Source organism: Haemaphysalis longicornis, unplaced genomic scaffold (assembly GCF_048455015.1).
Source record: "Haemaphysalis longicornis isolate Haplotype H1 unplaced genomic scaffold, Haemaphysalis longicornis Haplotype H1 scaffold_1, whole genome shotgun sequence".
NCBI lineage: Eukaryota > Metazoa > Arthropoda > Arachnida > Ixodida > Ixodidae > Haemaphysalis > Haemaphysalis longicornis.
In genome coordinates, this window is record NW_027526203.1 from 384,800,970 (window position 1) to 384,823,797 (window position 22,828).

A 22,828-nucleotide genomic window follows, 5' to 3' on the forward strand; every position below is an offset into this window, starting at 1 on the left:
ACAGTCTTCTTTGTAGCAAGGCGTCTACATTTATGCAGTCAGAAACATTTGCTTCAGAAGACCGCAAAATAAAACAATAATAATAATAAGCAAATAAAACTGGCTTTTTTAAAGGCAGTGAATTCTCTGTCAAGCTACAAAAGTAGGATAAAAACAGCTTGTTTTGCCAAAGTCTCAAACATCAGCTTAGCCTGCTTGGACAGCAATAAGAATTATGCAATCTTCCAGCACATATATTTCCTGCTTTAGAGATTCTAAAAAAATCACATTGACAAGAAGCTGCACTCTTCAAACACTATTTTCTGCTTTTGAGATTCTAACTAAAATCACATGGCCAAGAAGCTGCATTTTGTTCAAGAGAAAACGTATAAACTTTCACCTCCACGCCGCTCGTTGCTGCTAGATAGCCTGCCCGCTCACCAAGGATTTTTTTTTTTGTTGTTGTTTTAACTGGCGTGGTCAACAATTCTCAGAACTAGAACAACACGTCAATCACATAAACGTCTCTGCAGTTCATCAGCTTAACCGGGTAACAACCTTCAATCAACAAGACACTAAACAAAGAGGAAAACACTTTGCCTGAGCATATCAAAGTTGTGACCTTTACACATGTCTCAGAGAAGCTCATTAATCCACAAAAACTGGGAAAGCTGCAATGGAGGCTTGACAGCTGCCTCTACACAAATGGCATGCTATACAAACACGCTGTACACGCCTTACTCTAACGTTGTTCCATCCAGGGAATTCCAGAATAAAATAGGAAGAAAATGGCACCCTGTTGAATGCTTACAGCAGTAACAGCACTTGCTCTTGGATGATAACTTCAGCACGAGGTAGCTGAAGGGTAAAGTGAAATAAATTACGTGACAAACACTCCAGAGGGGCATCAGGTGAGCACCAGCAAGAAAGAGTTGCCTTCCTCACCACAAAGCATTGGATGGCCCCCCCCACTACATGAAAACAGCTACAAATAACTTCGCAGCACTCACACATTGCCACCTCGCCCGAGGGGAAAAAGACCAGCAGGGCAAAACAAATGGTAGTAGTTTCCCGGTGATACAGGCTGCCGTGTGCGAAGAAAACATTCCAACTGGTGTTACGAAATTCGATAGGGACCTGGCTGGCATTTGATCTCATACCTTTAAAGGAGTAGTGGCACGAAATTTCAAAGCTGAGATAACTATGTAAAATGCTTCCTTTTTATCGGGAGATATCTCCCAGCAAGTTTCAACAGTAACCGTTCAGTATAACATATTTTAAATCCATTTTAATCCCGTTCAGTATAGCATATTTTAAATCCATTTTAATCTCTACCCGCACAAGAAAGCCCAGAGCGGGCCAGCATGCCATCATCTGCTCCTTGCCCAAAACTGCCGACGTCGAAGCTCCCGCGGCGTAGCCGACATGCTGGCTGCAGTTGGTGCGCGCTGCAACGCTGTATCATGTCATGGTTTTAGGACTGACTGCATGCTGCCCGGGAGCGTGGGGATGGGGAAAACCTCGGCCAGTTTGGGCGCGCGCATGCGCTCGCTCGAGTGCGCGCGTCCAGATCGGCAGCAGTGCGACAAGAATGGTGACGTCAGGGGCGCCCTCCTGTCATGATGGCTGCACGGCGTTTGTTTTGTCAAAACAGAAACTGATATGAATAAACGACGCCGTAAATGATTGTTTACGGTGCAATCGACCGTCTAATGCGCCATTCTATGATTAGTGGGATGGTAGGCACCCATCGCAGCGAAAAAAAAAAAGAACGTAACACGAAAATTTCATGCCAGTACTCCTTTAAGTGCCAAGAATTTGGGCTAAACTCTTGATTTGCGCACTCGACTCACCATAATGAACCCCTGAAGGATGTGATGAAAACATTAAGTAGACAGCCACTCAGCCGAAACAAACCCCTACTGCCTATTCCATTAATGCGCCTACTTCTCCGGACCTATCGCAATTAGTAAACTAGATGCGGTATATCAAATATACGTGGGCGAGTCTTTCAGTGATTGACTACACGCACTGCAGGACAGTGCCTGGCGATCATTCACCAGTGTGCACAGGGGGCACTGCTTGCCCCCGGAGAGCAGCGGGGTCATCTCGGGGCCCAGGTGTTTGCTCTTGCTGCACATCTCACAAACCTCGCGCTCGGGCGCATTCAGGTAGGTGCACGCCCCACAGGACCAGATCTGCTTCTCGCTGGCCGCTTGCTCGGCCTCCAGGTAGCGCTGGGATGCCTCGACCACTGCAGCCGCATCGAGGCAGTCCCGGGCTCCGTCCAAGACCAGGGCCGGTGCAGCACTCGCCATGGCCAGGGAGGGCTCGTGGTGCATGCCATTCACCTCCAGGCTGGCCAGTTTGGAGCCCAGCGAAAGCGACTTCACCTCTTGGGACAGGTGGCCAATCGCGTCCCTGCTGCTGCTGCTGCTGCTACAGTCGACGGCATGGTGTGCCCCCGGCATGCTCTCGGTGGCCATCGAGTAGCAACGCTCCCCGGCCAGACCACAACGCAGGTAAGACACATCACCAGCCCTCGACGAAGCCCCTGGTAGGTCATAACCTGGGGCCATGCAGTAGCCGCTCCAAGAGCCAGCAGGAAGCCCATAAGCATCCGCATAAGGGCCGCTGTCCCCTACAGCATTGCCCAAAAGATCTGCAGTGCCCATTACCAATTCGTCGGGGTGCCTGGCACTATGTGCGGATCCCGCTGCACCCCTGTAGGCACCTGCTGTGTGCCGCTTGGTGTCGGGCATGTCGACGGCGTGGGGCTGCCAGGGGTGGGAGGGCCACGTGCCATTGGTGGCCATTTGGTATTCGCCGGCAGGCAGGTCTCGCCACGTCAAGTAGGGCTCGTTAGGCGCAAATGCAGGAGGCGGCTGCTTGGAGCTCTTGTACTTGTGTTTCTGAACCAGCGCTCGGACAGCCTCCTCAGGGTCACAGCTGAATTCCCGTCGAAACCTGTAGATCTCCTTCCAGCTCAAAGATAAGCCACGGTCCTTGATGCCGTCCATGATGGCAGCCAGCACCTGCAGCCACAACTGGCACCTTAAAAGGCTACCCAGGGAGCTGTACATCGCAAGTGATGTGTGCTCGACAATGTAGCAGTCGCGTATACAAAATAGTTCTACGCCATTTCTACGGTTGCAAAAGAAGCACCAATACCCTCATCACTACTGCAGGGGTGGAACAGGGTAGATGGGTTTGGGAGCCGTCCTGGGAGCAGGCAAGATTGCCTTTTGTAGCAGGCTTTGAGCAGCCAGGACCACATTTTGGAGCAGGTTTGGAGCACCCAGAAAGGCCTTTTGGCAGGCGGCTGGCACAGGCTGCTGAGCCAAGCCCCTGCGAATTAAGTTTAATTGATTTATCTACTATACTAGGCATTTTACTGTGCACTAGAAACTACTCCGCACCAAGAACGCAGTTTTTGTACTATACCTGGAAGTTTACAATATGCTGAATTATATGCCTTCAGCCCCAGCGAGCGTGCCACGTTATCACCATTCAAATGGTAAACCTCAAGCACAGAGTCGAAGAGGATCGCAAAAAAGGCCTCGCTTCATGTCCGGTAGACGGCAGCGGTAATCGAACTCACGGCGACATTCCGTAAAACAAGGAGTTGGCTTGCACCACTGAACAGTGGTTTCAGTGCACGCGAAGCAAAACATAGCTTTGTCTTCGCCTGTCACTGGGTTGTGAGAGTCGACAAACATACGTTGTAGACTACGTAACGAGAGAGTGTTACAATGCGCAATTCCTCCTTATCTTCCACATAAGCAAAGCTAACCCGAACGTTCACAGGCGAATATGAGTAATTACCTCACAATAAAGACAAACTGAATTAACAAGCGAGAGAAAAGCGTCCAAGAACCTGTTTGTTCAATACATGCAGCTATGCTCGTCACAAATGGTTGACCAAATTGATGTTCACCTCCCATAAGCTACAACCTTTCATGAGAATATTATCCAGCTTTCTGTCTGTTTGTGATGTGACAAACATTTCCCTCACTTATGGTCATTTTCTATATATTTTGGCGCAACGGCCAGCACCAGCAAACAAAACCGTGCAAAAATGCGACACAAATAAATTCAGAGTGAAGGCAGAGAACGCATGCAGTGCCTGCAGCCTTACAGCAAAGTAAAAGCCAACTTGCATAGCCGCTGACATCTTTGGTGAAACCAAAACCATAACTGCATTGAAACTGAAAACGCGATGCTTCAGCCAAGTTTTCGGGCACGGTTTGTCATGGTGGTTGTATCTTACGGCTCAAATCAGGCTCCACTGCGCAGGACAGCACTGATAAAGAAGTTTGGCGCAATAAGAACGGAATGGCGCAGGTAAACGTCTTTGGTGCTCAATGGCGCAAATGGCACAGCTGTTCCACCCCTGCTACTGCTATTGACAATAGTGCTGTCAGGCCTTCTAATTTGGCTGCGAATAGAATGAATAAATGCGGAGCCTTGACTTTTGCATAGTGCACTATGACGTAAGAACTTCCCTTTTTCACAACCGACAAAATTCTGCACATCTGTCTCATTGTTGACAGCGCAGATTTGGTTGGGAACCTTGTCGACTGTCTTGCAGCACATGCCATAGAAACTGTGCAGCAGTCAGACAGAACAAACTGCTAAAACACCAGTCTTGGGCAGTAACTAGTTACTAGTAACGCGTTACTGGTAACGCGTTACTGGTAACTAGTTACTTTTTTCAGTAACTTGTAACTGTAACTAGTTATTTTTAAGTTAGAGGAACTTGTAACTGTAACACTGTTACTTTTTTGTGGAGTAACTGTAACGAGAAATATCGTTACAGTTACTTTATTTCTATAAGAAAATTATCCAACAGCAACACTCATTAACAGCCGATGTACAGTTTGCGGGTTTCACTTTTTCAGCCTTCCGCAGAACCTTCGTCTACTTCATCTATGCCAGCTCACTCCCTTCGCATGGGTGAAAAACATCTGGACTAGAAATGTTTAGGCGTGCACGTGTGCGTGCTGTCTCACGCGGTCTACTAAGGGCTCGAAGTTTCTAAGCCTAAGCTGCAGTATTTTCATCAGCAGCGCGACATCGCTCTCACCCAGGCCATAAACAACGCTGTGACACGCGTCTAAGCGCACGTGGATGCATGTTGACGCGCCAGGGCCTATAGGCTGACGCGCGGCTGCACCATTTTCGCCACATCTGGGGCGCAGTAAAAGTGTTTGACACAAAGGCGAACAGGAAAACAAACACCCACAAACGCCGCACAACGCACTGAAACCTTTGCACTTTCGTGGAAGCCTGGAAAACTCCGGTCAGGGCGTCGCTTTCTCATTAGCGACGTGCAGCCCCGTTTGTGGGGTCATAAAACGCCGCGGGGAGTCTCTGGGGGCCTCGCGCTCGTCCAGCCCTGTGCGCACTGTAGAGTGTTCGATTCACAAGTCGCCGTTGCTTGCGACCATTGTGCTCTTTAGAGACGCCTGGCCGTATTTGGGACCACGCGTTTGGGACCCCTGGTCTAGAGGCTTCATCGAGCTGTCAACAGTACTCGAACGAGGTCGAGGAAGTAATAAATTTCACGCCCCTCCACACATACGACAACCCCAACGATGGTGGCCCCTCGAGTGCCCTCACACCAGCCAGCATCTTGGCAGGCAGACGTCTGACCACACTGCCACTGCACGAAGAAATGTTCTTGGAAAGCCTCGCGACTTCGTTTCGAGGGCTGTGGCCGAAACGAAAACAGTAGCTACATCTGATTCTGAATGTTGGGTGCAAGGAATACTTGGGCAAGCTTCGTTCGGCCTACGCCTCAAAGCAAACGAAGGGCCCGGTTCCTCGGATCGGTGACGTGATTGCTGTGGAAGGCTGGGATTGTGAGAGCAGTGTTTCCCGGTCGAGACGGCGAAATCCGCCTTTGTGAGGACAGGGGGGAGGAGGGGGAGGGGGAAACAGTAAAGCGTTCATTTCAGCTCCTATTCCCTTTGGAAATATCTTGTCTCATTCCGGGGATGGGTGTGGCTGGGGGTTGGGGCGGGAGAACAACTCCGAGGGCCCACAGACAAACGTCGCTTCGGCAATGGCTCAAATTGGTCTCCGTCTCCGACCACAAGCACGAAATAAAAAGTTAACGAAGCGCATTTTTTGAGTATGTTTCAAAAACACCTCGACAACCGATGTACTCCCATGATCGTTTCCCCATTTCTCCAAGGGCCTTCTGTTGATCCGCCACCTTCGCCCCCTTTTTCCCATTCTCTCTCACTACGCGGGGCGGACAAGCGACGGCATTGTAGGCGAAAATAAAGTTGGCATTGACAGATTGTTTCGGCAGTGTTGTCATCCAGCTCGGTATTATAAGTTCGGCCTCTCTGATTCCAATTTTGAAAAACAACTCATTCTGCGCTACAATGATGTTTGCAAATAAATTTCTTACAGCGAGAGTGAAGCAACAAAAAATAAAGTTCCTTGTGAGGGATAGCAAAACTTCTGTAATAAAAAAAAATGAGGCGTACACAACGATTGTTGGTTTGGGCATCAGAATGCATCATTTTAGGTTCCCCTCGTGTAATTTTTACTACCTGCATGCCTTCGTACGTTTCTATTAAATAAGCCAAATCTTTTCAGTAACGGAAAAGTAACGACGTTATTTTTTTGCAGTAATTGTAACTGTAACTAGTTACTTTTGGAAAATTCGTAACTGTAATTGTAACAGAGTTACTTTTTTGGGTTAGGTAACTGTAACTGTAACACTGTTACTTTTTTTCGGTAACGTGCCCATGACTGTAAAACACTACATTTTACAGCGGCAAAAAAACCCTTAAGATATTTTTTGAGGATTTGGGGGGGGGGGGGAGGGGGGGCATAAAAGAAAATATGAATAAAAAGTAGTCTGGCAAAGATGACCATAATTTCATTCTGAAATCACTATTAAATTAAACCAGTTTTTGATTATTGCTAAAATAATTAAAAACCAGTGTAAGTCCAGTGTAAGTCCAGTGATTGTCCTTGTGTTATCTGTTTCTCCTCTCTGTGTAGTGATCTTCCACTGGTTTGTTCATTAAAAATTTGTGGAAGTAGCTCTACTTTGTGAATAAAATCACTAAGTCAAAGAAAAAACAAGGTTCTCGTACTCAGAGACGTTTATTAGGGCAAACTTTGCTCCAAAATGAACTGTCTGATGAGCAAATGTCGGGAAAGCAGTCAAACAGAATGACATGCAAAGCCTGTGAAGCTGCTTTAGCTCAAGGTAAATAATGTCGCTTCCTATTGTGTCAAAAGAAATTGTGCATTTCTCTTCATCAGTTACATGTATCAGTGATTGAGTTTCGTAACATGCATTTGGTTTCAATATTGCTAGCAATACTGTTTAGTATCTTTGCTCAGCGCTGCATGTGACCCACCAAACATATAAAGGTGTGAAACAGTCTCCTTCTCTCGATTGATTGTAGGGTTTAACGCGCCCATGCAACACAGGTGATGAGGCGCGCCGCAGAGGAGGGCTCCGGATTAATTTTGACCAACTGGGGATTTTTTACGTGCACCGAAACCTCACACACGGGCGTTTTTGCTTTTAGCCTCCATCAGAAAAGCGACCGCCACAGTTGGGAATTGAACCCGCATCCTCGTGCTCAGCTGCACAATGCCTTAGCCACTGAGCCACCGCGGCGGGTAGCTTCCTTCTCTCCACCATGCTTCCGGATTTCATGTAATAGTTACAAAACTGATGCTGATTTCTTCTCTGCCATTTATAATACTCAGGATTAATCAGTTAGCCTGAACCCCCTCCCTCTCTCTTTCTTTCTCACTCATTCACACGTGCGCGCCCACACACACACACGCACGCACGCACGAAAAAATGCCAGCAGGCATACGACTAATCTGAGCGTTTTAAGGTATGGATTCTTAATATAATGGCGGAGTTTGGACATCAGAATACTACTTTGTGGAGTTCTGGCAAAGTGTTGACCTCTACCTTTTTTACACTCGTGCAACCGCAGAAACATCGTTTGAGCGAGTGTGTCCTGACACCTGACAAAGAGAAAACTGTCATAGCAGTCAAGAGTGGGTGCTGTCCTGCCAAACCTACCCAAAATTCAGGAAGTGGCTTTGGTAAAAACTGCGATGGCAAATCGAAAGCGAACAAGCAGAAGAATTGCAAGCTGGGTGAGTTGGATTGACATTCTTGAGGTGAAACCAGTGCAACATAAACAAATGCAGTAAAAAATACGCAGGGGCAGCCATTGCGTATTTTAACAGCAGAGCTGTTTAACCCGGCTGTAAGTTGTCCAACACAGAAACCTTCCAACTGGAAAGAAATAACGCGTCCCTTGGTGGGAATCGAACTCGAGTCCCTCGCGTTCTGAAACCGGGGTCTAACTGATTGAGCTATTATTGCATTCCGATTAACAGCATTACAGTCTACGCTTGTTACTACAGGCCCTCTTAATCAGGAAAAAAATGTCTGCTGTATCCAAAGTATGCAGTAACCGATCGAAGTGGGGGAGGGGGGGAGGGTATATGATTGTAAAGTGGGAACTTTTACCAGCATTGCATATACATGCTAGAGACATTTTGTTCTTTCTACACGTCTGCAGCATCTCTGCACAGCATTCATGCGAAGGAAAAGAATCGCCAAACGCTGTTTTCGAAGATTAGCACTGGCACCTGTAAAAGGCCTAGCGTACGTGGTCAAGTGTGTAGAGACACATGCTAAGCTGAGCAAATAAAGCGACAATGCAACTAGAAGCAATTACTAACCAGATATAAAAATCATTCATGGTCAGCAGAATTAGCCAGCCGCTTTTAAACCTTTCAGAATGAAGCAGGCTTACCCGAATCCATTTATCAAATAATTTAAATTGCTGCCTGACGTTCACCACAAGGCAGCTTCCGCATTTTTAATGATATTAGTCTGATCAGTAAAACAGCTGATACGGAATAATCTGATAAAGGACAGCTGTGAAATCAAAAGTTAAACCAGTTGGACTCCGCACAGCCAGTGGCAGATTGCACACAATGGATGGAAACCGTCCCCCTACTTGAGGCCTTTCTTAGCGTTTTCATTGAACGGAAAGCGAACGATGCATGCGTGGGAATCATGAATGCTGAAATGGACAGAATCTGAGTTCTTTATTAAATAATAATAAAAAAAAAATAGACTCCACCTCCGGGTGCGCCACTTAGTGAAAGCGCTGTTCTTCAATCTCATTGGAGTCGTGTTTTCTGGCAGCGTCCTTGTTTTTGATAAGCGAGCGGAGCGTCTGCTTAGACTGTCCCGTACTTCCGGTGATGGCGGCCTATTTTTTGCCATGTTCAACAACGTTAATTATATTTAGTTTGTCAGACAGCGAAATCAGCTACCCTACCGCTAGTAAAAAAAAAAAAAAAAAAAAAAAAAAAAAAAAAAAGTCAATGGCTATTGGCACTGGCTTGGTTTGATTGCGCCAATGACCCGTCCTACGCCGACAATTTTGCCAGACATAGTAGTTTCCTCGCAAAAATAAACAAAGAAAAGGCATACCGGGTGCCGGCACTGCGGAAGTTTGATATTACCCGCCGCGGTGGCTCAGTGGCTAAGGCGTTGTGCTGCTGAGCACGAGGATGCGGGTTCAATTCCCGAACGCAGCGGCCGCTTTTCTGATGGAGGTGAAAAGCAAAAACGTCTGTGTGTACGAGATTTCGGCGCCCGTTAACGATCCCCAGGTGGTCAAAATTAATCCGGAGTCCTCCCCTACAGTGCGCCTCATCGCCGGCGTTGCGTCGGCGCGTGTTAAACCCTACAGTCGATCGGAAGTCCGATATTAACATTCAGTCTATCTGCCCGGGGAATTCAGTCTGTTGTAGCCGATAGTCTTCTATAGCTGGCCCGTTATGAGCAGAGTGGATTCCACTTAAAATGCATGGGGACCAAACAAACCAACAGGATGGTCTGTTGTAACCGGAAGTCTGTTGTCGCCGGATCTGCTGTAACAAGAGTAGGCTGTATTTCCTTTGGGTTATTCGTAGCATTTGGATTTCACGTGAGCGCTCGTTCGTTCCCTCACTCGTTCTATCGTTTGTTCACTCCCTTGCTCACTCACATAGGCCTCACTGCCGCAACTAAGCTGCTCTCAGCCACTTCTTAACAGCAGAGATGCTTAAGTTTCAGCATGGTTTGGTGGCGTGTTGTTGTCCAGGCTTGCGTCACATGAGGAGCTCGAAGAAAAAAAAAAAAAAACAGTTCACACGCGTCTGCATCAAATGGGGAGCACAGGATAACCTGCGCTACAGACGCCAATTCTGCGAAGCCGGTAACCTCAGGTTCTAGAGTGTGCCAACGTGGTCTACTTTGGGATAGATGTGAAAGGCTGCAGACAAAATGGTCCAGGCGTGCAGTCATGGAGACTTTTCAGCAGCGAGTTCGGAAATTAATGTGAGGGGAAACAGCTGGGTCTCCGACAAAGGGAGAGGGGCCGCCATCTCTGCTGTTTCTCCAGCACTGCACCACTAGTGCAAGCTGTGCCAATTTTTTTTACTCTGTCTCCGCTTCTGTCACACTGGTTTCCTTCAACAGTAAACAAGCACGCTGTGCAGCGGTTTGTTGAACTGTGTCCCCAATGCCTTGAAGCTGTTAAGTGCCCTGTGATTCCTAAACACGTTAAAAGACCTAAAGACCTTTGTCGCATCGAAGATAATTACACGGTTGTCAAGTGCCTGTCTTTGTGAATACCATAGTCGCAGAAATTGATTATTTCTAACACGAAATAGCAGCAGCGAGCTTCATAAACAGTGCAAGTGGCCAAAGGAGTGACCCGTGGCACTTCTCAAAGTGCTCAGCTAGGCGACTCTCAAAGGCACGGCTACGGCCAGCGCTTGTGGCCCACAGGGAGGGAGGAGGGGAACAAAAGAAGTCGGGCTTTGCATCCTGCTCAGTAGTCTGGCTTAGCATTGCTGGAGGCATTACACGAGGTCTTGGCAAACAACACATGACGTCCTCGAATGTGGGGGACAGTGACATATCCCACAAATCAGTCCCGAGAGCAGCCAGATAGAGGCCAAGACTACCCTCATTTGGGACGGAGAAGCAGACGCAGACATAAATAATCTTTTCCAAGTACCCCAGTAACCCCTCCTGCAAATGGCCAACGAAATTTTGCAGTGTACACTTTGGTCTGCCTTGTGGCAAAAAAATGTCCGAGCCCATTTAAAAGCGTTAGTGAAGGTATTTACACGAACTCATCATCATCATCAGCAGCAGCAGCAGCCTATTTTATGTCCAGTGCAGGAAAGCGGTCCCTTCCATTAACCTCCACCCTTTCCTGTCCTGTGCTGTCTGAACCCACTGTTTGCCACCCAATTTCCCCACTCGTCCCTCCAGCAAGTTATTGGTCTTCCCCTATCCTAGTCCTGTCCCTCGGTATCCACTACGTTACCCTGATGGTTGACCGCTAGCTGGATCTCTGCATTATGTGCCCACTTCTCTTGATTTGAGTTAGTGCGTACTTGCACAAAGTATGTGCATACAAAAACAGCATCACAGAGAGATTTACAATTCCTCCAGCTAACAAAGTCTGTATTCAGCCTGAGAATATCGTTAATTCAAATCATTCTAGTTATCAGGCAAATTAAGATGGCTGACTGTTCAGTTTATTGGATCTGTTTTCTTTTCTTCCCTTTCTGTTCCATCACAGTTGTGATAATTTTTCTTTGTGTCCCTTATGACACACTCTCACGTCGGGGGTTTTTTGTACTCACACCTTCCACTACTCCATCTTTCCAACCCTCCCTCCTAACCTTGGGCACATAGTTTAGTATGTCAAAAGTTTCAATGTCATTGCATTTGAGATGGTGCATGACTGTGAAAGCTTGAGGGAAAAAAAGCAAAAAAAGAAAAAAAAACATTACCATGCAACTTGATGCTCAACACAATTTGACCACATGGCTTCATGTGCTCATAAAAATCAGTGAGGTTTGCTGCCAGCACATTGCAGCTAAGTGGACAATATGAGCACTTGAAATCAAGAGTATGACAGAAGCCCATCAGGTTGGGAAAAGACATGGCAACAATTAAAAACTGACACTGACCATGAAAGTTTGCTAAAACAAATATGTTTCGGCTGTGTACGGGAGCCTTGTACACAAGCGTATTTGCTCTTGCGAACTTCCATGGTCGGTGTCAGTTTTTAATTATTAAATATTAGCACTTATTCCCTACACTGTTTGAAGTTCTTTTTAAATAGTAAACATATATTAACTGCAATTCACAGGTACCCGAGTCTCTTGCTTAAAGATGGGCCACGCAGACAAAACAAAACTTTGTTCAATATGAAAGAGCTAGCCTTTGGTAACTCCCTCAGTTCCATCCTGCCATAAAAAACGCTCTTTTACCAAAAAAAAAAAAATGCAAAGAATATTGAAAACATTTCAAATTTTGCATCACAGTAACGTAATATGGGCCAGCAGTAAAAACGTAGTTATCAGTCAGCTATCAAGGGATACAATCCAATGGAACTAAAGGATCCACTACAATCGCCCAGCTATGTTTCATGGTGATGGCCTAGGTTGGAAAACTAAAATTGCCCAAACAAAATTCCGTGACATCATAAAGAAATCGCCAGAAAGTGGCTGGGGAGTCACCACTGCTTCATATGTTCTCCTTAATATCTTGATCAGTTATTTGAAATTTGCAATAAAATTCCTATCACTGTTATTGGAACAAAGCAGCCTTTTTATTGAACCAAACTTGTATTTGTCTTCATTGACCCTTTAATACAGGTTTGCAGTGCACCCCAAACAAATTAGAGAGGATTACTTTGCTAAACAAAGCAAAGCAAAGAAAGTGGCACGCACGTTGGTATACAGACGAGGGTCTGAATACCTACGTGTATACAGACCCTCATCTCTACGCTATGGGTAGATACAAAGGACTACATTTTGCACCAAAAGGTGTGCACTGCATTGTCAATGTAGTGCACACCTTTCTGTGTCCATTTCAATGAGCCACACTTCTAAGCTCGCACAAAGAGCCACTCTCGTGCACACGTTCCCCCGACGCCGTGATCCAGCGCACTCACCCGACATTCCGCGGCTGCAATGAGGCAATCCAGTGCCACATCTCCCAATGTGGCCGTGTCCACAACATGGCCCAGGTACAACACACTGCCTTCTTTTCTCTCGTAGCCCATCAGCTGGAGTACCGCTTCCGCATTCTTGAGGTGCCGCTCCACCGTGTGCTTGTAATAGCCACTGTAAAGCTGCACAGAAACGACCTCGGGTCCACAAAACATTTACAGCAACACCGTCCAGCCTCACGTCCACACTGCACAGAGCTTTTGCCACAGTAACGTTAAAAATGGCAGCAGCACATTGTGCAGCTGAGGTGCCTGGTCACACCGGCGATTCTCATGACTAACACTGCAACTTAAGTATGGCAACGTCCCGATTCCACTCGGATTCAGAAGCTTAAAGCTCATCCTATGATGATGAAATTGTGCATGCAGGCTCTTGAGCTTGAGAAAGCCATTACTTTTGGCGTAAAAAGCGGCATAGGGGAAAACTACGTCAAGAATGTTCTAACCCTTTCAGAGATTCGACTGGACACAAAAAACGAAAAAAATTACCACAAGGGTAGTACATCCTCTCGAAAATAAATTTACTGCAGAAGGGTTAAACGAATGTACCTTAATTTGGAGAAGCTCCGTTCGCCACGGCTGGAGCAGGATATTGGTGGCGTACTCCTCCAGAGCTGCGAAGGCTGCCATGGTCTGGAGAGGCTCAAACGAAGCGCCATCCTCCAGTGCTCGTCGCAGCACGCTCTCCACAGGTTTGCAGGCAAACTTGTTCGCGTGCGGGAGCTTGCAGACTAGTCGCCAGGCAGCCTCTTCGAGGCTGTGCCGCTTCTCGGCCTGCCGAACGCCCTCCTCGTGCAGGAGGCACTCGCGCTGGTACTTGGACAACACGCTGCGCACCATGTCCGGAGCCGTGCGCCACATTTTCGGATAAGCACAGTGGCCTTGAGAAAAAACAGAGAAGGGCCCGACGAGGTCACAGAGATGTCATGAAGCAGTCGAGTACACCTCTGCGTCTTTACGGCAGGGCTCCATTGTGCTACTACTCGTTCGTTGTTCCAGGATTCTCATTGTGCTAACAGGTGGTACCACTTGTTTATTGTTCCAGGTTTCTCAAATGCTGGAACAATGAATAGAAAGGCCTTCACCATTTTTAACCTTGCTAACATGCCAGGTAGCACATTCCCGACATAGGAGTAATGAGATACCTATGCCTAACAGGTACTGCGATATAATTGATGCACTGTAGAAGTATACAAGTATTAAGTATGAACACATTTTAAAGTGAAAGCTCTACTACACCATCTCTCACAAGGTCATTCATCGTGTCGCTATGACCTCAAAACCTGCCTGGCTGGTTCAGTCAGGGAGAGAACAGGTAGAATGCCAGATGGGACTGGAGACATGAAGCTGTTAACAGCCAAATAGCAGGGCATTGGGACATTTGTTACACAATCAAATACTACACTAAGTTTGCAACCAAGCTCCTATACACTTCGAAGTCTGTCATAAAAATTAAATTGGAAATTCAAAGTTAAATACAAGCAGAGAATTAATAAACCCTTTCGGAATAAGGCACTGGCTTGACCCTAGACCACAACAGTAATTTTGATACAATCAATATACTAAAATTGTGTACAGGATCTTTAATGTCCATTAAAGAGCATTAGACTATACACACTATCCCACAGCATTCTGCCACAGGGAATGTGTAGCGTTTTGTGTTTATGAGGCTGTGTAAGTGAACTGTGCAACCTTTTATATGCCCTTAATTACCATAGTTGTTGGATAAACCCAGAAAGCGTTTCTTTGCCACATTTCGCAATTGAATTTTAAATTACATTTCACATACAGAAAGCTTTGTTCAAAATGCTGGTTTGTTTATTTCCTACTTATGAGACCACTAAGACTTAAAGCACATCTTCTCAACCAGGTAGCACACTAGTTAAAGTCTGTTACAACACAAAGAAACTGGCCCAACATGGTATAAAAATTGCAGAGCACTGAAAGTATAGTGCTCTAGCAAGCACAAGAGTAGTCTAATGAAACACTATGCATGATAGCTTTGCAAAGTTTTTGGACACAGGGTACTGTATATGTTCAAATAACATTCCCCAATCCAGCCATGCAGTCTCAATTCTACCAGCAAATGAAATGATAGCAGGCCAACGAATCCACCTGTGGTGCCTAGAGCTTGCTCATAAAGAAATTTAAGTTTTTAGAATACTTCCCAATATGCACCAGCACACGCACTGTGTCCTGTAGCGTCAAAACTGAACCGTGAGCAAAGTGGCATAGACGAATGCTTCTTAACAGTTCAGTTTGGACTCCTTACAAGGGCTTGCAGAAACACATCATTCCAGGAGCACATTTTTGCTAGTCATTCAAAAACTATAAGCACACTCACTTCATATGCATCTTACAGTCAAATGTGGGGAAGTGCTGATAATTATAAGCAGCTAGACTGCAATATGTCGAATTCTCCTACGTACTGAACAAAACTCTTCTCGTTGCAAAAATGCAAAGAAGAGGTACAGTGGGTGCCCCGAGCATTTCAGACAAAAACGTATTGCTTGTTGGGTCCCCCCCAAGCTGGTCTGCAAGTTGGCTTTCTTTGAAGGTCATTTGCTCCTGCACAAACATTTCTGTTCTCCTCTAGCTTCCTCGACTTCAAATTTGTCGTTACGTTGTAGCGTAATCAATTGTAACAAGTCAATCAATGAATGTCACACACCGTTCTCTCCTTCTGCCGTGCACTTACCAAGGTGACCGGTATTGAAGAAACCAACAAACCGGCACCTCTCGTTCTTTTACATCTACAGCCACAAGTACAGTTGCTTTTAATTTTATCGTGCAATCCCCAAAGCCCCTGCAAGATGGTATCATGTACCATTCACTACCTGCAGTTCAATACTACTGTGCAACCTTCAACCCTTGACCTGCAGATATGCCTGATGCTACAAAGCCACATGCCACAGCCGATGCGCGAAAAAGAAGCAACAGAACTTTAAGGGCTGGCATAGCTTATCAAGTATAACAGAGCAGCATGTGTGTTCAATGGTGCGTTTTGCAAAGGCAACTTCTCTTTTTTAGCTCACCAAATCATGCATTTCAGGTTTTCGGTCTCCAGCCTATTACTTTTTCTTCTTACTTTTATAGTGTGACGTATGTAACTGTGAGCCGCAGTATTATAAATATAGCAACATAATTTTTTTGTTGTTCAGCTATGTAGGCTGCTTCAGTTCAATAACGCCAGTTTATCTCGCAACACTGCAATTTCTGTACCTTAGTCTGACCTGGTAGTGCAGTACGGCATTGACGAGAATTCACGCCAGAGTTCAAGCGAGAATTCACCTCGAAAGCACATACAGAAACTGCTAACGATCACAACATACAGAGCCCACAACTAAAACATATATCGCGCAGGAGCAACTTTAACGAAAGGGACCAGGCGTGCCCACAGGTGATATGCATATTGCTTGTCGTTTTTTTAAAAACGACAAGAACTTTTATCACAGAAACGATGGAAAAAAAGCAAATTATCTGGCAATTTCTGAATGAAAAACAGTTCGTAAACCAAAGCTAGCTGGCCCGTTTTTCATTATATAACATCAGGGACTCAATAACACTCAATTCACCTCATCAACGTAGAGTGAACTCTGGAAGTAAATTCTGAAAACGCCCGCTACGTCGTACTCCCTCCGTTCCCCGTTATTTGAGCGCTTTTCCTTTCGAGATGAATACACAGCAACTAGACCAAATTCTCGTCCTGCCGCAGTGCTTGGTTTCACGGTAACTGGGCCGGACCAATAGAGCGAAATGCGTAGCGGCTATATTTAACCCCCAAAACCAAGAAAACATGCAGGAATGGATATTGCACCATCAGAATGAAAGGGAACGACCTACTTAGATCGCTAAAATGAGCCTCGCGTTACAGTACTTGAAGGTAAATATGATAGAGTGTTCTACAAGCTGTACTTACTTCAAACCAAATTGGGTTCACAAAGCCACATCTGTCGCAATCGCTGCGAAGGACAGGCAGTTCAGAACGTACGCTACATGTAAGGTTTCGTCAGTGTGAAACTTCAAAAACGGGGGAGGCGCAGCCGTGTTTGCGAGGAAATAGGGGAAACCCTACTTTTTCTGTGCAGCAACCAAGTTAAAAATGAACCACCCCGTTGCTGTTTCATGTTGCTTCGGCTACTATCCTGTCCGACGCCTGCAAGGAGACAGCGGCGGCAACGGCAGCAGCAGCAGTTGAAGCAAGCATCAAAAGCCTCTTCGATCACAACCGCAACGCCGTACCGGCCGTACGGCCGTACCAGCACCGGCAGAAAAGCAAGCACGGATCGCTAGCGCTGCGAGCGCTGCTCTCAAACACGTGGCTGGATGGCTAGCTAGGCTACCGCATCTAGTGCGACTGGCGCGCTGCTGGTGTAGCGGCACGCCACCGTTGCGCGGTATAATCAAACCACATATCATAGAACAACACAGATTACGGTCTATAACGCGTGTCGTAGGAGTCAATTCGACATGATAAGCCGCATAGGGACCAGGATGCATTTTACAGCGAAACTGTATATGCCTCGGTTGTTTTGTGTTCGCTTCTTCAAGGGCTCCTGGAGTGGCGTTATGGCCAGCCCAGTTCAAGAAACAAGGGGTGGGGAGTGGGGGCTCCCACTTTACCTTATCGTAATCCTTGAAACTTGACGCTATTTAGAATTCGTTGCAAAGAACACATGCTGCATTTACTCGAAGAATCTCCGGAGTGTTTATAAAGATCGCCTGGACCTCGCAGAGCACGTGGAAAGATTGTAATCGGAATTGAACAACGCCGAGAGACGAAGAGACATAGGCGCCATTAAGATTTGTCGGGCTAGTTGGTTCACGATTGAAGGGAGGAAAAACTTCCCGAAAAGTTCAGACGAACTGAAGAAATGCATACGACACTTAGAAGTGCGGTCTGGTATCTGTTTCTTCCATTCGCCTTAACCTATAGCGCAGTTTACCCTTGTTTTAATAGACAACGTCTTCCCTCGAAAATCAGGAAGCGCACTCGTGAAAAATGGCCTCCTCTATCTGCTTCGCCAATTCAGCGGCGCACGCTTTTGGTTGCCTGCTTGTGAGCACTGCCGAAGTAGACAGGTGGGCCTTTTTCAGAGGGGAAGGAAGGATAAGACAGTTCATGAAAGGCAGGAAGGTTAACCAGGGAAGATTCCGGTTGGCTACCCTCAACGCCACCTAGAGAACCCGTTGCTACCCTACACACGGGGAGTGGGAAAAGAGGGATGTAAAGAGAAAGAACGGGTATGTAAAATACGGGGAGTGGAGCTTGAGGAGCGAGAAAAGAACGAGTAAAGGTAACTACAAAAACAAAACCATGGGCGATAGTTATCTTCGTGAGGTTCCTACCCCGGGACTTCTCCTCCAAGCCGCAGCAGTGCCGAGAATCTGACCCCAGGGATCTCCGACCGACAAACTCAACTCCCGATACAGAACTGTAGTTTATTTACAGTCCAGCGGGCGGCTAAGAAATAGTGCTCGGGTGGAGCCCGAACACGACGGGCCGAGAGCTCCGGCGCCCGGACCACGCCTGTCTGTCTTCGTCTTCCCTTCATCTTGCCGCTGATGACCCGGGGAAGGGGAAAAGCCTGCCCTCTCCGTCGGGTTCCAGCCCCGTGCCAGTGGCCGCTCGGACATCCGTTGCGAGCAGGCGCGGCCTTTCTCGGAATGCGCGGCGTTTGAAAGCGCCGCGCGAAACGCCTTTTCCATGTGCGCACTGCTCTTCCCAGGGACTGCGCCAGTTAGTGCGTCGAAATGCCCGCCAGCGCTACAGGTAAACTAACGAAATAACGAGTGAAAGATGGTACACAGTGTCCCTATAATCCCTCTTCCACGAACTGTTCGCGCACCCTTACAATAAATACGCTACCAATCGTCTGACTATTTTGTGATTTCATCCAGCAACAGAAATTCAAGCTCTCCTAAGGAGGCATTTATACCAAATTGGCATTATGTATATTGTATATGCCGACTGAGCACAACAAATAATTCAAATGGTTTAATATTCAAATGTTTTCATTATGCGGGGAGCTAAGTCTTTTAGAAACACCTAAATTTCACAAAAATGTTTTTTTAATAACGATCGAGTAAGCAATCATACATATTTTCATTTATGCACAGATTGTTCATTTTAAGCGGGTCATACATTTACATTTTTGCAGGCGATATCCTTTTCATGAGAGCAGGAGACACATTCATATCGCACACGCTTTTTCTGCTATTAAATTGCGGAATAAATTTACGTTTTTACAAAAATTGTCTACTTCAACACAGCGTAGAAAATAGCTTATGCGTTCGCAGAAATTCAACCTTGAGATGGAGCACGTATATGTATTAACAGGTTTTTTTCTTTTTATTTACCTTTTAAGAAAAGAAAGAAAGGTATGTACGTTTCTACAAGCGTTTTCCTGCCTTTTTCTGGGCCAGTTCGTTGATGAGATCTTAAACATTGACCCTTCAACAAATCCCAGACCGGTGCTCTTTGTGTCCATCAGCTGGATCAGCTCACGCTCTATGCGATGCGTGGTTTTGGACGAGTGCAACGCTTTTATTTCAGACTGAGGAACTGTGAGATGACTTCAGGATTATGCACATGATGAAACGAACAGCCTTTTTGAAGCATTGATTATTTAAATAGCTGATCTCTGTTTCAATTGCAGGAAACCAGCAGGAAGCGTAAACTCTTTCAAACCAAACCACGATCCACCATATCTGCCATTTTTTTCCGGTCCTCAAAGGGGTAGGGGGGGGGGGGGGGCTAAGCCGAGAGGCCCGGTTCATTTCCACTCTTTCAACCATGAACCCTTTCAATCCGACTCTCTTTTATTCTTATCAAAAGTAATGTTTCACTGGTTATGGCCGCTGTTTTTCCCATCCAGCTTGAAGGGCTTTTGGAGCGACGTTTTGGCAGGTGTCTTTCCCGTCTAAGCACGCGCAGATCACCGGTTTCCCCTTTATGAATGATCTTGGGAGACTTTAATGCGCACCACCATGCCTGGGGCAGCCTTTCCTCTACACGCCGCGGCAAGGAACTCCTGGAAGCCATCAACACAGCTGGGCTGATGCTTCTGAACACCGGGGCACCCACCTTTGTCCGTCGTGGTATGCGCCGCCCAACATGTCTCGACCTCTCTCTTGCATCTGAGTGTTGCAATTACTCGTGGTCTACCGCAGCTGACACATGGGGATCTTATCACTACCCCATCTTGCTCACTCCATATGAGGCCATGCAGTCTAATGCTCGCACTGTTATGGTGGCCACTGTTCAGACAACTGACCAAAAACATAGATCAGAGTGAATATTTCCTCGGACAACTCGCCGGGTGTGCCACCGCAGCTTCGGTCCCTTAACCGGGTGAACTTTGCACAGCCCGTACCGGATATGAAGCTTCTTAACCTTCGGGGAGCCCGTCGACGTGCGCAGCGACAAGCCATGCGCACAAACTCTGCTGCCCACTGGACATTGTACAACAGACTGGATGCTGCCTGCCGTCGTCACTCCAAGCAACGCCGACGATCTAGTTGGGAGTCCATCTGCCAGTCGTTAGAAACCCAACGACAACCTAGACAGGCCTGGAGATTGCTGCATGGACTATACAGCCGCCGACTTCAAGACAGCCAGTGCATGCCGTTGCCATTCGAGAGGGTATTACTCCAGAGGAACTCGTGGAACTGCTTGCAGATAGGTTCGCTCCACCACCCCCAGCATCCTCGCAGCAGCCTCTACCCCGCGCGCTGAGAGAAAAGCTGCCATTAGGACCGTATGGTTCCCAGATTTCAGCGCTCTGCCACGAAGACCTTTCAATGCACGAGCTTAGGAATGCCCTGCAAGGACTAAGCGTCGTAGCACTACTGGCGCTGATGGCATCACCTACTAAATGATGCGGAACTTGGACAGCCCGGAGCAAGAACGCCTTCTAAGCGCCTTCAATATCGTCTGGCACTCGGGGGTATACACTGCCAATTTTCTGGCTCCTTGCCCTTGTTGTCCCACTCCTGAAACGTGAAAAACCACCAACCGCAGCCAGCTCATATAGACCTGTGTCCTTAACTTCGGCTGCGGGTAAGCTCTTTGAGATGATCATTCTATCTCGCCTAGAGTGAATCGTCCGAGCCCTTGGAGCTATTGCCGAACAGCAGACCGGATTTCGTCAACTCCACTGCACTGCCGACAGCATCGCTGTTGTTGTATCCGCACTGGAAGAGGCCCACCATATGGACGAAGTGGCATTTCTGATTTTGGTGGATATTGAGTCTGCCTTTGACCGCCTGCCACACCCAACCATTGAGGCTGCGCTGGACCGCATTCATGTCATTGGAAGATTGCGGAACTACATACGGGCTTTCTTGTCTGGTCGCCAGCTCAAAGTTCGTGTGGGCAACGTCCTCAGCAGTCCAAGAGGTGTCAGTGCCGGAGTGCCCAAAGGTGCAGTGCTTAGTCCGCTGCTCTTCAACCTCGCGCTGTCGGGCCTACCTGACAGCATTCCAACAGACCTAGAACACAGCGTATACATTTCCGTTTATGCTGACGATGTTGCACTGTGGACCCGGGGACCGAAGCGTCAGAGCAGCCAAATCAGAAAATCTCTGCAAAGAGCGCTGGATGCTATTTCGGAGTATATCACGGCAATCGGACTGCGGCTCTCTACTACCAAGTCAGAAGATATGATATTCCACCCCAACCCCAGAGCACGGTATCGAATTCCCCCATTGGAAGTACACGGCTCACAGCTCCGGTGGAAGACCCAGGTCAGATATCTGGGACTTACTATTGACCATCGCCTGACCTGGGGCCCGGCAATCAAACAGCTGCTCGGCCTGCCCAGTCGTGTCCTGAAAGCCATCCGTCAACTCTTGGCCAAGGGGGGTGGGTGCTCACACACTTGGGCACTACGAATTTACGATGCTATGGTGTGCTCCGAAGTCCTCTACGCTATGCCCCTTGTCGCCGTCAAGCCAACGCGGTGGAGGAAACTCGAGATCGAGCACAGAAATGCACTTCGGACCACTCTAGGTTTGCCCCGATCGTCACAATGCGCGGCAACTCTTGCTGAAGCCGGTGCCTGGCCCCTCGCACTCCGCGCCCTACAGCGAGCTCTCAATCACGTCGAGCGGCTCCATAGGGCACCAGACGGAGGCGCCCTCCTCGCACGGCTACGAGAACGACCTCACTCTCGAATGGGTATGATTGTCCGTAACTTCGAAACGGTGATCAGCCAGCCCCCGACGGATCACATCATACCTCCTCCACCCCACGTGACGAGTAAGATCACCATAAGTGCAACCATACCCAGCTTTCTCGCTCAAAATTCCGACCTTTCAGGAACCTAGCGAAACCACTTCACGAAAGTGATATTTGGCATAAAGCAAGGAGTCGACGTGAACATCAAAATACTAAAAGAAGATTCCAGGATTCTGAATATTTTGTGTGTAATTCTATGTCAAATCTTACTCCCCATGCATTTCTATAGGACAGTTTCCATGGCTCAGGAACCTAGTCGCGCAATGTGCGAGACTTGAAACTGCGCACAAAGCAAGTTTTCTCCCCCAATGTTAGCTGCGCAAAATAACTTTACATTTCGCTGAAGAACTACGGAGTAATCGCTGTTGAAAGACTGCCATGAGCGGGAAAGCTGCACATGCTCTACCGCACGTGACCTCAAAAAGGATAGGTCTCTTCGATTTGGCCTGCACTTTCTGCACGAGTTCCGAATGAGTTCAGCCAGTTCAGCGCAGGCGCCGCCACTGCAGAA

The 22,828-nt window shown here is 47.3% G+C and overlaps 1 protein-coding gene across 1 annotated transcript; it reads right to left on the reverse strand.

Moving 5' to 3' along the window:
- Nucleotides 1–406: 406 nt before the first annotated feature.
- Nucleotides 407–17,333, reverse strand: Tamo (PUB and ZnF_RBZ domain-containing protein tamozhennic). The gene is made up of 4 exons (XM_077686551.1): nt 16,996–17,333; nt 13,626–13,957; nt 13,020–13,199; nt 407–3,014 (listed from the first exon to the last, which is right to left on the reverse strand). Exons 2-4 carry the CDS (start codon nt 13,935–13,937, stop codon nt 1,968–1,970), a joined length of 1,539 nt encoding a protein of 512 aa, XP_077542677.1. The 5' UTR covers nt 13,938–13,957; nt 16,996–17,333; the 3' UTR covers nt 407–1,967.
- Nucleotides 17,334–22,828: the final 5,495 nt, after the last annotated feature.